Below are 14,694 nucleotides of genomic sequence, written 5' to 3'. Positions count from 1 at the left end.
ATCAGGTTTTGAAAATAATTGAATGTAGTCGAAAATGAAGTACGCCACTCCTGAGTTAAATAATAATAACGACAACTAATATATTAATCTTAACATAATAATTTTTCCTTCTAAACAAAAGACACAAAATGTTGCCCTCAAGCAAAATTATGAAATTAAGGTCCATAATTGCTACAAAATAAAATTATTTTATTTAAACATTACATAATAATCATTATATTCTATTTATTTTATATGAAATTTCATTTCATAAAACACAATTTTGATTATTATTGTATTTCCGCAGCTGAAATGCATTAACTAATATTTATCTCTAAACACATAATAACACAATCATTCTTGTAGGCATAGTTGACTATTTGATTTAATGATTTAAAATTTTAGTATATTTTTTAGAGGGAAGGGTTGATATATACATATATAACTTATTATAATTGAATGTTAATTATTAGCAGATGTGAGATACATAACTCAATTTGTTCGGGCAAATGATCTTAGGTGGATGATTATACTCTACCAAGTGCCCATTCCAGTTATTTATGCATCTTCATTAATTCCCAAGTTATGGTCGAGTATACGTATTCTACGTCTTATGTTACCCTTCAAAGTTAATTAGTGGCTTACTGTTAACATATACATATAATCCTTGCACAAAGTTTTACCGAAATCGGTCTATAACTTTTTCCGTAGTCCTTCTTGTAAACAAATAAACAAACCGAGGGAAAAACATAAAATCAATTCAACTACGATAGCAAACCTTATGATATGTTTTAAACACTACATCGATGCATTATTTTATTTTTAAAAAGTAATTTTCTCGGAGTTTAATTGAATGAAATGTTGAAGCAACTTCCACAAACACTACAAAATCAAAACAAACCTCGTTAATAATTCTATCAGATGAAGCAATCTTTTATTGAGAGGAAAGTACTAAATATATTTATATACATACCTACATTTTTAGAGGTAACAAATTCATGGGCTAGTGTTGGTTTTCGGTCTGAAAATACTAGACGGGTCTGAGATGTTTGTGTTTTTAAGTGTACCCGACTAATTCCGTCCTTTAAGGATGTTCAGTCCGGGCATACGGTGTCCCCTCGCTTACACAAAAATACCAATTGTATTTTGTAGTCAGCTGTCGATTCTCTCGTTTGACTTGATACGTCAAAGCTATATCATTATTTATCCTTTTTAATAGACAACCCAAGTAACAAGTTATACTTAGAGAGGGTATGTGTGTAAAGAAAAAACAAAGTACAGCAAATAGAAAAGGAAAAACAATTGAAGGCGTGTGTCTTTCTTCTTTTTTGTTCATCATTTAATAAGTTGTGGTGTGTTTTAACGTCCTCCTCTAAAAGAAGAATTATCGCATATTTTTGGTGTAAATTGATTTAAAATTGTATAAATATATTTGAATTTAAATATGTAGTTATAATATTTTCCCTGGACTATTGTTATTTTTAATGTAGAAGGTTCTCCTTTTTATAGCATTAATTCATTTTCTCCTTCCAAAATCATAAAGCAAGCAGCTAGTTACCTAGTTATACTACAATTATGTAGTGTTGTGTCGGTCCTTATTTAGACAGCAGTCCCGTCTAATTCAGTCCTAAAACTTATAAAGTTCGGTCCTTGCTTACGTCTCTAAACTGTATTTGTCATTTTTGTATCAGTTACAGAACTGACAGTCCTAAGGACTGATAGGACCGGTCTTCAGACTGAACTGGACAGGACCGAATTAATAATGACTGACTCAACACTACACTTGTGCTCTGCTTCCAAAAGGACAGGAATACAATTTCTAGTTGATCCCTCGTATATATATGTATATTGGTCATCTAATTATTTATTTGCGGACATTATGACTATCATATACAAGTGTATTTCTATACACTTATAGAGGTCACGACGTGGATAATGTCTCAAATGTAAATTTATTCTACATCGGTCATATTCCATGAATGATTTGTTACTGACGTCAAGTATGTTACAAAATTGTGAACATGTACCTTCAATAACGTCATATGAAGTTAAATGTACTACATTATCATCTTTGTTGAACTCATAAGTCAGGAGTAGGGAGAAAATCGTTCCATAGACTGAGACCAGGAAAAAAAAAGTATAGCTCTGTTAGCGACGTTACCTCGCTAACAAAAAAATTACAGTGTATTGGTTGGGAAACTGTAGCTGTTTCAGCTTCTTTTCCGCTAATCAGTGTTCTAAACTTTGATTTGTTTAATTAGAAATAACTATTGTTAAGCTGATAACAATTTCAAACTATCATTCAATTATAGTTCCATAGTTCCGAAAAATTGGCTAACCACTACAAACTAATTTTGTGGCTTTTTTCACAGTTTCTTTTCCAATAAAAAGGTTGCATGACACAATAAAGGCAAAGACGTGATATATTGAGACCAAAAAAATAGGTTCCACAAATTAAAAACCATTTAACTTCGATTCACCGTCTGATATTGCGGTCTGAACTGAAATATCGATCAAAACCTCTCTAGAAAAATCACTTATGACCAAACCGAACAGGAGTTCGGTCTCGGACCGAGTCACAACACTAGTAAATACGTTGTACACTATATTTAAACATGCAATAAAATGTAAGTATGTTTATAAAATACACATATAACTGATTATTTCTAATACAGAAAGGTTAGTGAGTCGATTTCGCGATAGGTACATTGGATTTGCAAAACACACAAATTATATTTTCACAAAGGACTATATATATGTGCTACGTCAACATAACAAAATTTTTGAACCAAAATCCAGAAAATATCATAATTTTTTCTACTTGATATCAAGAACAGAATAGAAATACAAGGTTTTACTATAGCGCTTTTCCCCTCAGATGTTTGACTTCCACCACGCTTTTTAATCGGGACGTCAAAGAGTATATATTCTATTACCATTAATCATATAATTTCTAGTATTATACGGTGTTAATATACCGTTTTTATTCTCTATAGCGTCAAATCTATATGTCTTGCCAGCAGTCGGTACAGGGCTTCAGAGTCGGTAATTAAAAAGTTACCTGAGCCCCAACTCCACCTCTAATATTTTGAATACTTCGACTCCGACACACATTATTATTTTAGATAATATGTTGTATAGGCATTTGAGTCTACGTATATAAATATTGTATATATAGATTTAATTTATGGCTATAGGTAGTTATTAGTTATGTTATGTAAATAATTGTGCCATGTATAAAGAAAATATTTTGAATAAAAGATAAATATTTAATTAGATGAACAAGAAAGGAAATGGATCAAAATCTATCGATTCCTAACACATTCATAAGTTTGGGAAAATAATTTGTGGACTCGTAAATGAGGAACGAAAATACACACAACATCTCACTGCAATTCTCTTACGATATTGACTATTCATAAGTCTAATAAATGACCTAACACGGCTATTGGCTTTACTCTACACAATACAATAACTTAGTTTTAACGGCTAGCTAGAAGAAATCCTGAATCTCATCATTTTTCGACAATAGTATTCAATGGCGTTGTGAAGGGTTTTTTGTTCGTAAAACCATTTGATCGAGTTTCATATAGATTAATTGGAAATTAGTCCTTTTATCTAGTAAAAATACAACTTTAAGTTGCCAAAATGGCGTCTTTCTCGATTTTGATGGAATTTATGACGTCAGTGAAAATGCTCTAGAAGACACTTGTCATTTAAGACATCAAATTTTATTATCCATCACGAAAGAATGAAAGTTATTGAAGTAAAAAATTGATCAATTGCTCCTTGAACATACAGAGATATATTTTTATTACATATATCAAATGTCTTTTTCAACTTGTGTCAAAGAGACTTGGGAGTAAAGGAGAAAATAAGATTGATTTTTGTATCAATGACATGACAAGCCCTATTTGTACATACATACAATATTTATAATCCCATTAATCATGTAATGGATGTAATTGTTTAATTTGCTCTAAAAAACATACTACAAAAATGTACAGGAACAAGAGGATCGAGGGAGGAGATATTCTGTACTTTGATTTCAGAAATATAGGTATATATGTATCCGTGATGGTTTTCAGTATGAAAATCCTAGACCTGTATGTGACCGTTATCATTTTTATAAAAATGAATAGCCCAAAACAAGTGGATATTTAAAAAACTTGAGTCTATGAAGGGCAGATGTTATTTAATTGAGGAGGTATACAATTTTACAGATATAACTTTAGCAAAGTTTAATTTATAGCTACTATTTGCATTATGTATTTCCTTGGTTGAAAAAATATCGAAACATGTACTTGCATGAATGGTCATGCCACTTTAAATTTATTACCAAGAATGGTTACAATATGACGCTATTATCAGTATACGGGTTTATAAATACCACACAGATTTTCTTGCACAAAATACGTATACTAAATGTAAACATTCCCGTCAACAAATATCTTTTAGTTGTTCCATTTAATCAATCTACAAATAAGATAATTACAAACGTATATATTGGATTCGTAGAAAAAATTGATTCATTGATAAAAACGACGTCAAATAAACCAGGGGCGTAAGCAAGGAGTAGGCTGGAAAGACTGTAGCCCCCCGCCAAAAAAGGAACTTTTGCTTTTTACTAGAAAATTTAATTTTTTTTTCCAAAAAATTTAATATTTGAAATTTTTATAATTTTTCAAATTTTAAAAATTAATTTTTTTGGATTTGTTTTTCCATAATTATTTAATTTTTTGATTTTTTTTTTCAAAAATAATCCAAAAACCAACCCCCCCCCCCAAAAAAAAAAAAAATGTATATATATATAACCCTGCGGATGCCCCTGTAATAGACCCTGTCATCGACCCACCCTTTTTTAGACTAGATGAAATAGTTATATAATAAAATTGTAAGGTTGCGTGATCAGAACGACGCCATTATATGCCCCCCTCTCTCGCTTGCAAAAACATTCCGGTACCACTGATTGAGAAACACTTGAAGCATTTGTATTGCGGTGATATGTGCGGTAGAACTGGATCTTAACATGAACCAAGAAAGAGTAGTCTAGTCGGGTTGGCATCAGATGAAATGGTTTTAGGTTCGTTCCAAATGAGCATGTTCTCGTCAAGAAAGCACTAGGCCACATTGGATGTGTAGAATGGGGCACCATTTTGCTGTAGAACAACATAAACATCAGGAAAGTATTGCAGAGTCAATAGCAACCTGTATAGCTATGTTGTGCTGAGAGTGCCCCTGGTGATGCATTCGGCAAATTTTATGAGATTGTCCCAAATAATCTTCTCCGTGATCGTACAGTATGAAATTTTATTCTAATAAAGCCTAAGTAACATTGGTAAAATTAACTGACGCAATCTAATTATAGCCCTTTCAATTACGCGTTGTCATTTGACGCCATACTCTTGATGTCGGCCATTTTAAGAGCCTTAACAACCAAGTTTTTTTCAAAATAACAACACATTTTTCATTAATATCAAAGAAAACAGTGAACTAATGGACGTGAAAATGGGACCTTCAAGAATAGTGTCTATCAAAAAATATATCACTCAATGGCCTAATTTTATTATATATCTAATCCTAGAATATATTAAAAATTTGTTATTATATTGTTATGCAATCCGTATTGTAGATTAAATAACTGTTTCAATGGAGAGAATAAGATATTTTTTCTCAAATAATCCTACTTTTCTCCTGTCTAATAGATCCAACTAAATAAATATTGTACAAATTTAGACATTACATTAGGATTTTTAGCACATATTACTTTGATTATACTCAAATATCACTGTTTTTATTGAGATCAAGTAGTATTCAAGGCAGATGTAAATTCTTTTTTTATCAGTAAATCCATGTAATTTGATTAAGTAAAATATCAACTTGGAGCCCATAAAATGGCGACTCCTTCAATTACCTATGATACGATTTACGACGTCAGTAAAAACCCTCATTATTGTACAAATAGTTATCCGACACCCAGTATAAAAATTAAATACAATCTAATTTGAAATAATATCCATTTTTAATGTTGAATAATTACATATATGTATTTATTTTTTCACTGCATAATAAATATATCAACTTAAAAACAGGTGGAATATGTGATGTATATTAACAGTTGCAGATAAGTACATGCACGTAGGTATATAAAACTGGTATTTGCAAGTCTGGTTGGTAATAGATATCTTGCTAGCCGATATCATTTCGTTAACACTTATATATAATCTTCCAAATTTTTTACTTATTTAATAATCAAAAACAAAAAGCAGATGAAAAAATAAGAGATGTATTAAAAGCCCATTGAACATAGGTAATTAAGTGGCTATGACTAAAGATAGGCTAATAAATATTTTATGAATCTTGTATAAAAAAAATTTACCTCCAAAATCTTTCAATGAAAATTTATTGAAAGAGAAACAAAAACAAATGAAAGAATCACCAAGTTCGATAAATAAACAAGGAATGACGTTGTAAAACAAAACTTTAAATGTGCACTATCATTTTAATTGGTGTAAAATAAGTGAGAGGCATTATTTATTGAATCCCGCAGCCTTTATTTTGAAAAGAAACAAGGCAAAAAGGTCCAAAATCAGTTGGTAGTTAGCCAATTTTCCCAACTATGAAATGAATGTTCAATCATTGTTGGGAATTCTTTACAGATTTAAAGGAGCTAATTATAACTCAAGTAATCAACGTTCAGAACACTGATTAGCAAATAAGAAGTTGACAAAAAAATACAATGTATACTTTTATTTTATTCAAGATAACTGCACTGAATTCAAATTATCTCTTCAATAACCCAAATAGGATACTACCAAAGGATCTTTTACTATTGATTCAACACAAATATATTTTCAACATTTTGTTTAAGTACATTTACTATCAAAAAGATGTTTTACATATGTTTTTCATTCATTTCTTGAAATCAAATCTGAACCTTAATAGCATAATATAGCATTTCAACACAAATGGAACGAAAAAAATATATCCTTAATCTCAAAGAAAGTTTTAATCTCCTATGGGAGGAGAAAATATAAAGTCTAGAACCTCCACATGTACCTTCCTTAAAAAGTAATTTAAAGAAGGTACATGAATTATGAAATATGTACTAATGTTGATACTCTGTTAAAGACCGATTTTTCTACCAATTCGGTCATAAGTATTTTTACTAAATCGACCATTTCGGTTCAGACAGTGATCTCTGACTGTAGAGCGAAAAACGTCTTCAAATCGTAGATCGATTTAATCATTGTTCGCAGCTTAGCAAGAGCAAATTATAATTTAACCCATCAACGTTCACAACACTGATATGGGGAAAGAAGCATCGACAGCTGACAACCAAATCCATTGTCAATTTTTGATTTAATTTTATCAACACGTCATCCATAGGGACAGTTAAACGTCTCGTTAGCTGATACAAAGCGCTAGTATCGCAGCAAAACTTAATAGGATAATAAACAATAATTATAAATGATAAAATTATGAAAAATTCAAGTTTTAAAAGGAAAGTTTAGATCACAAGAAAATTAATCATTCATTTATTTATAAATATGGTCCTCATCTACTAAGAAATACATAGAGCCCTTACTCTGAGCAAAAGCAAGGGAAATTTTTTGAAGTCGAAAGTTATTTGACCGAAACAATGAAAAATATAATTATTTGTACATCAATAACGCCTGATCTTGTATGGAATAATCCTATATGTGCTTCTATCAAAACTGAATAGCCATTAAAATAAAAATTAATCAAATATAAAATACTTCGAGGTTCGAACATACGAATATTGAAAGCGCCCATTATGTTGTTAACATACATATTTATTACTTAACACAGTTAGAACGTTTTGGTCAACAATGGCGTTCCCTTCTTCTTGACATCTTCACTAAATCTTTTTATTTTTATCTATTGCACTGATACATTTAATTTTGAAAACATAAAAATGACTAAAGTGTCATTTTCTTTTCCGCAAATAAGATACATTTTAAATCACATAGCCTCTTTATTTTGAGAGGGAGAGTTGATGAGGTTTGAAAACTATATAAAGGTGGTCAATTGAAATCTGAACACGAACTCATTCATACTTAATTAAGGTTGAGAGATGAAATTAATTCCTATTTCGATATATTAAAGCATAAACAAGTAGTTACAAAACAAAACAAACTAGAGCTCTTTTGTTACAAGTTGAGAAAATGACACTTAAACCTGATCAACGAATTTCCTTTGCGTACTCCAAGCATTTGGCGTCCCCAGGACTACCGTCTATACCGTCAGCAAGCCCGAAACGTTGGAGAGGAAGAAGGGCTCTGTCAAAAAGGCCAAGAGAAGGTGAAGAAAACAGTCCAGGACAATCCCTTCAAGTTCATGAGGTCCCATGCAAGGAATCTTAGGTTTCACACAAGACTGTCCAGAGAGCTATTAAAAAAGTAGGTGGTTGGAGCCTTGTGAGGGTGGAGAGGCCACTTTTGACATTACTAATGTCAGAAATCTATCTCATTCGTTGTAAAAATCTTTTGAACTCTTTTATGATACTTTTGCCCCCCCCCCCTACTGCCCTGATGCTAATCCACTCTACTACACCTTTTGTGTGCATGTCAAGGGGAAGGCCAGCAGTTTCCATCATCCAAACACCACAGCCTTCAAAGCCAATGTCAGCCAGAACTAGGACGCCATGACAGAGCGGGTACCAGGCCTTCTGCCGCCTGGAAGCCATCATTGTTGCTCAGGGCGGCTACATTAATGTAGCCAAACACATCTATTTATACTTTATAGTACTCATTTTCTCGAAAATCTAGTTTCAAGTAATAAATTATAATTATAATTCAAATTGTTCAGATTTTAATGGAGCACTCGATAATATGCGAATTTTTATTAATAAATTCTGCATACATCCATGATAGATGTGGTAACCCGCCTTTAGTAATTGAAATAATATCACATGTTCTTCTAAATATTTTGTAGCTACTTAAACTCAATCCCCTATAGAATCGGACTAAATTGATTCTTAAATGAGAGCAATTTTTTGTAAGACCGAATTTCCTTCATTTCTACCGATGACTCTCTCAAGACGATGCAAACGTATACTTCAAATATATAATTTACTAATTGGATAGTTAAAGAATAATAAAAAACAATATTCTGTTTTGGTGTTTCCTTCGAGGACTGAATTATCACAAGAACAAAGGGCAATAAATGCGTCTCTTAGTAATTATAAGTCATTTATAGCACAGAACATTACTGTTTACCGGATTGTTAGTTAAAGTGATATAAGATCTATACTTATAGCCGCTGCTGCAAGGTACGCTACATTGACTTTGAAGATACCAAACTCCGGCCCGTGGAATTAGGGATCCGATTTAATAAAATACTTCCCACAAATTTCCGTACGATATGAAAAGACTCTTCAGTTAATTATTCGTCAAAATAAACAGCACATTAAAGGATGATGTTTTCCTTTAGAGAGTGTTTTATATTATTCTGAATTATTTTATGTTATTTATATTAAATTGTGGGGTTTTTTTCTTCAATGAGCATTTACTTAATTTATGTTATGAATAATGAGGTTACATTTGATATTAATTTTGAACTATAATGTTTAATTATATTTTTTTATATGAACGCAGATATTCTTCAAATAAAAACCTTGCTTGATGTTGCATTTTGTCTACTTTAAGTGCAATTTGTGGGGCACCCGAAGGTTTCATAAGAATAATTTGATAGGAATAAACAATAATAGTTCATATAAGAACACAAAAGCAATCCATCACCCAATTTCGTGAAAAATCATGTAACACATTTTGAAAATATCAAACTTAATTTATATTCATTGTGTAGAAGTTGCAACCAAAAAATTAGATGATGATAATTTTAAATGAATGATTTCGTGCTCATGGAACGAGGATAATGCAATAATTGAATATTATACCAAAATATGTGTATTACATTGTAAAGATCAAATGCTGACGGTTACATAACTCATAAATACATATAACAATGTTATTTTAAGAGATCAAAGAAAGGATAGCATCAATTCATAGATGGTTATTACAATTAATATTGTTGTAATTAAATAAGACATTTTAAGACGAAGAAATTGCAAGTTGTACAGAGATCGCAACTTGTATACTTGTTACTTCTTGGTATTTATCCCAAGATCTTTAGGATATTGACGCAGGGTTAGGGATTATTCGTATCAAAATGTGGAAATCTTGGGATTTGATAGATCCAACAATAATTGATTACTTTCGTTTGATTATATTAATTATTTCTTCAAATTTTGTTTATCTAAAGCGTTGAGAGTTTACGTCTCGTTTAGTTGTTTTCAACTCTTTCAGAAATCATTCTCGTTTAGTCTGATTTTAACTGCGGCTAAACAATATATAAAAAAGAACGGTGAAAAATGCTCGAACTGGGAGTCTTCTATAGCTACAGGGGAATGTTCATCAGCGGTATAAAGATGGGCTTAAAAGGCATAAAGAAAATGATCGTATACACTTTTCAGAAGACATTATTCAATGTGAAGAAGAACATTAAACATATTCAAGGTGAGTGTCAAATTGTATTTATATTCTGTAAACTTTTATTTACCCGCCCCCCTGCGGACGCACCTGAAGTGTAATACCCGTGTATTACTTGCAAGTATAAGTACTCTGCGGGTAATTAATCTTTGGTGCTTAAAATTAAAGCAATGTCTTCGGATTTTTATTAATAGAGCATGAGCGTTGTTTAATTATATTAGTTTGTAAATATAGGGGCAGAGAATGAAGCCACCTTGCGGCAAAATAATACAACTCCCTGAATGATAATATTATTTGTGAAAAAAATTATGTGTATGTTACATACATAGAGGGAGCTGTGAAAATTAGTTTCATCAATCGCCATTTTGTTTAAGTAACACGCCTAAACAAAAAAGCTAAAGACAGTTACACCACCTTGTGGATTTTTTTTAAATTTGTTCATTGCCTATTGGCAGGTGTATGCATTAATTTGGGTCGTCTATATTTGTCAGACTTTATAATATGATGAAATTTTTGTGTACTATTGCCCTCATCTACGTATGTAATCATGACCTTTCGCCTTCTTTACCTATCATGTGGGATATTCCTCACAATAACTATACCTTCCTAGTAATAAGTAATAAAACTCTAAAAGCAATCACTTACATACCCTCCTTAACACTTGAATGAACAACATAAAACAACATTTAGAAAAACAATGTTCATAAATAATGTATGTGTACCAAGATATTTACGATTTAATGCACTATTTTCACTCATGACTCTTAAATTCAAATCTATTATGTTTGAAACTAAGTAAGTTTGTCCCTGTGCGATATTTATGTTAATTTAGAATCCAAATTTAAAATTCTCATTTGAATTAATAACTTTTTGGTAGACTAATCATTAAAAATAAATAAGTATACAGCCCCAAAACAGGCACATATTTAATAGATTGTCTTAACTTATCGTGTTATCAATTTTCCACCTTTTCTTATCGTATTTTTAAGGTGAAAAAGAACCTCAAATTTGTTCCCCTCGCCAAGTCAGTAATAATAAAAAATATCCTTAATAAACAAACCGGCCTCCATCATAGATTGGGGCAGTGGCCTCAAACACCATAAAATAATTGTTTTTCTGTATTCCTAACAAGGAAATCTACTTGCACTTCCTGAAGACTAAGGAATGACATGGATCAAGAATGAGTTTTCAAGAAGTCACTTCTGCTGTCAAAAAAATGGAGCACCCGCCTATAATGCTAAAATCGTCTTCGTTTGTCGTGGTCAAGGTTAATAGAAATACAAGTTATACCATAGCGCTTGTACAATTGATGTTTGACTTCCACCACGCTTTTAAAAATAGACGTCATAGTGTATGAGTGGTTGCATGTTTTCTCAAAATCTGTTTTGTTTTGTTCTTTTTGCCCAGCAGGCGGTACGATACATTAAATTGAGAATTCTAGCAATAGTGATGTCATAGACTATGAATGATTGCGTTTTTTTCTCAAAATCAGCCTCTCTTGCCCAGCAGATGGAACGATACATCAAATTGAAAATTCTAGCAAGCCCGATTACATGATGGTATTTCTATTAACCAATTTTGAGAATTTCTGATATCCTTTTTCTCCTGATTGCAACCCACAGGATTTTGATTTGTAGGATATGATGGCGAAGAAGACCAATGCTTTTCAAAGAGTCAGCAAGGATCAGCTTGTGGAGCTGCAAAAGCTATCCGGAGTGATATTTCACAATAAACTGAGCGTGCCAGTTGCACTAATGATTTTAAGAAATATAAGGCTGTGAACATGCCAATGAAAACATAGTGATCAAATTCTGAATATTTTAAAAACCATCTATTCTTAGGATAATATTTTAAACTTTTTACGCCTCAATATAACTCTTATTCCAGAGCAGATATGAGCCAATAATGATGGGAAGGTAATTGTTAACGACCCTGTTAAACGGTACCGAACATCATGTTATGTAGGTTCTTTAATGTGGACCTTCAACGCTAAGGTAAGCTAGAATGAATTTTCTCAAAATAAAATATGAATTACATTTGACACATTGTCATCAATTTCTATTATCAAGTTATTCTTATTAACCCTTTAAGTTCATCACGAATTGCACTCTGAAAGGTGCCAAAATTGATCATCACTATATGGGAATGCGAAATTGACATATTTTATTGGAACGGGGTTAATATAAGTCTCATAAATCAATTCATTGTTCAAAGCTATAGTTAAAATTCTTAAGTATATTAATTAATCCCACTCATTTAAATAAAAGGCCTATAACTGACTCAAAACTGCCTATGAAATATTGGCTAGTATATTGGGAAGTAAATATTATATTGAAATATTCTCCTTTTCTTGATTTTCGCTCAGGATTGTTTTTATGTTAACTCATCACATTACATAAAATTCATTTAAAATTAGGTAGAATAATGTATCAATAGACATAGGTACGCATTGTACAGGTGAAAAATGACGAAGTACATGGTTTCTGCTTCAGTATAAAGTGCAAGGAAGGCATGGAAAATAACATTCTTCGAATAGCTACCTTAACCATCAGTCATGGATGAAACAAAAGTATAGTATGAAGGAAGAAGCACTAAAAAAGGACGTAGGATAAAAGCAAATAAGTTCACATTCAGTTTAAATCCTTCAAAAAACGGCTAAGTAAGATATTATAGAAGTGATTTCAACAGATTTATTTGACATATAAATGGAATGATTCATAACCTAAAAGAATAGTTTTGAAATGTTAATTGTGTGAATGCCAAGGTTATTTAATAAGATAATGCGAAATTGAACGAATAAATTGCAATGTTTCTTTCATTGCAAAAGGAATGCTGGTTTTATAACGGAGGGGAAATGATAAATGCCGAATAGATTGATCTACTTAGATTACGAAATTCTTACATGTCTTTTCCTGGAATATTAAATATGTCATGGAACAGGAATAGAAAATAATATGTGGTCCGTCAACCCAAAAATAAGCGGCATTTAAACTAGCCAAAATTAATCATCCCAATGAAAAAATGAGTAATTGACAGTTTTTATTTGAGAGGGGTCATATCGGGTGCTATATAAGGCCCATAAATTAAATAAAGATTTTAAACTATAGCTAAAATACTTGAACATATATATTCATCCCAAAAATTTGAATAATAAGCATATAATTGACTCAAATCAAGTCTAGGAAAAATTGGACTGTATCTTCATGTCTTGATTTTTGTTCAAGATTGTTTTTATTTTGCCGCATCACATATATGATGATTTTACAAATATTTTAAGTGGAACAAGGAGTAACGATATTTATGACGTAAGTTTCCTCCCAATAAAAATTCGCGGGGTTTCTTCCTTCCTTTTGGTGAAGAAGACCATTTTATACCATCGTCACATACTTAAATAGGGAATTTGAGTAAAAATGGGATGCTACGTCACCGGGAAGGAGGACGCCACAAAAAGTAAAACACTCTTTCATATGCAACCTGAAGAATTCAAACAAGGTGCAGTACCTATTGTAGTTTAATGGTCTGTTGACGAGTAAGTTTTTGCAAAAGAAATGTTTTTGATAATACAAAAGAAACGTATCATTAGTGACTTGAATATTAAAACCATAAGTGAAGCGTTTCCCAAGAAATAAATCAGATTCTTCAAATATGAGGATGTCAACTCCTTCCCTCCCTCCCCCTCGCTCCATTGGATGGAATTCGTCTTACCTTGTAGACGATCAAACCTCGAGGTGAAACCCATGATTTCCACACGTAGTAACACTCCTCGTCCTATGGACAACACATAACCACACAAAAACACACAAAAGGTAGCAGTGAGTCAGGAGATGACTGATGAGGTAGTTTCAAGCATACACGACCTAAAAAGCACTATAGAGAATAATCACAGATAAATATAATATGGGACACAGCCCACTTGTTGAACAGCTTCCACGAATGAATTAGAACTGAAATAATTAGGAAACGAAAGAAGAATATAAAAAATCTGGTGTTCCTTCTTAGTTACATCGAACATAACGTTTTATTCTACGAAATGTATGTTTTAGCGCGCTCCAGGTAACATCCATTCTCCTCCTGTGTGAGAGTTGCAAGATGGCCTGCTCTTAGCTACATAGAGTGTATGAGTGTACACCACCAAGCTCAACTTGGGAAGAAAAAGGAAAAGGTATACTGAAAAAAAGGAACTACATGTGAATATGTCGTA

At 31.9% G+C, this 14,694-nt stretch overlaps 1 protein-coding gene across 11 annotated transcripts in view; it reads right to left on the bottom strand.

Annotated features, from left to right (window-relative positions):
* ATP8B (ATPase phospholipid transporting 8B) overlaps positions 1-14,694 on the bottom strand; it is a 150,828-nt gene that overhangs the window by 78,024 nt on the left and 58,110 nt on the right. For 2 of the 11 annotated variants that reach the window (XM_071890089.1, XM_071890087.1), the window contains exon 1: positions 14,199-14,618. The exons of 8 other annotated variants lie outside the window; for them this stretch is intronic. In XM_071890089.1, the coding sequence (XP_071746190.1) occupies positions 14,199-14,232 (34 nt within the window). In that variant the 5' untranslated portion in view covers positions 14,233-14,618. Of the gene's footprint in view, positions 1-14,198; positions 14,619-14,694 lie in introns of those variants that run through there. One more of the 11 variants, XM_040717274.2, reaches the window with a different exon arrangement.

This window comes from Lepeophtheirus salmonis, chromosome 7 (genome assembly GCF_016086655.4).
Source record: "Lepeophtheirus salmonis chromosome 7, UVic_Lsal_1.4, whole genome shotgun sequence".
NCBI lineage: Eukaryota > Metazoa > Arthropoda > Copepoda > Siphonostomatoida > Caligidae > Lepeophtheirus > Lepeophtheirus salmonis.
This window is presented reverse-complemented; position numbering and strand designations above follow the sequence as displayed.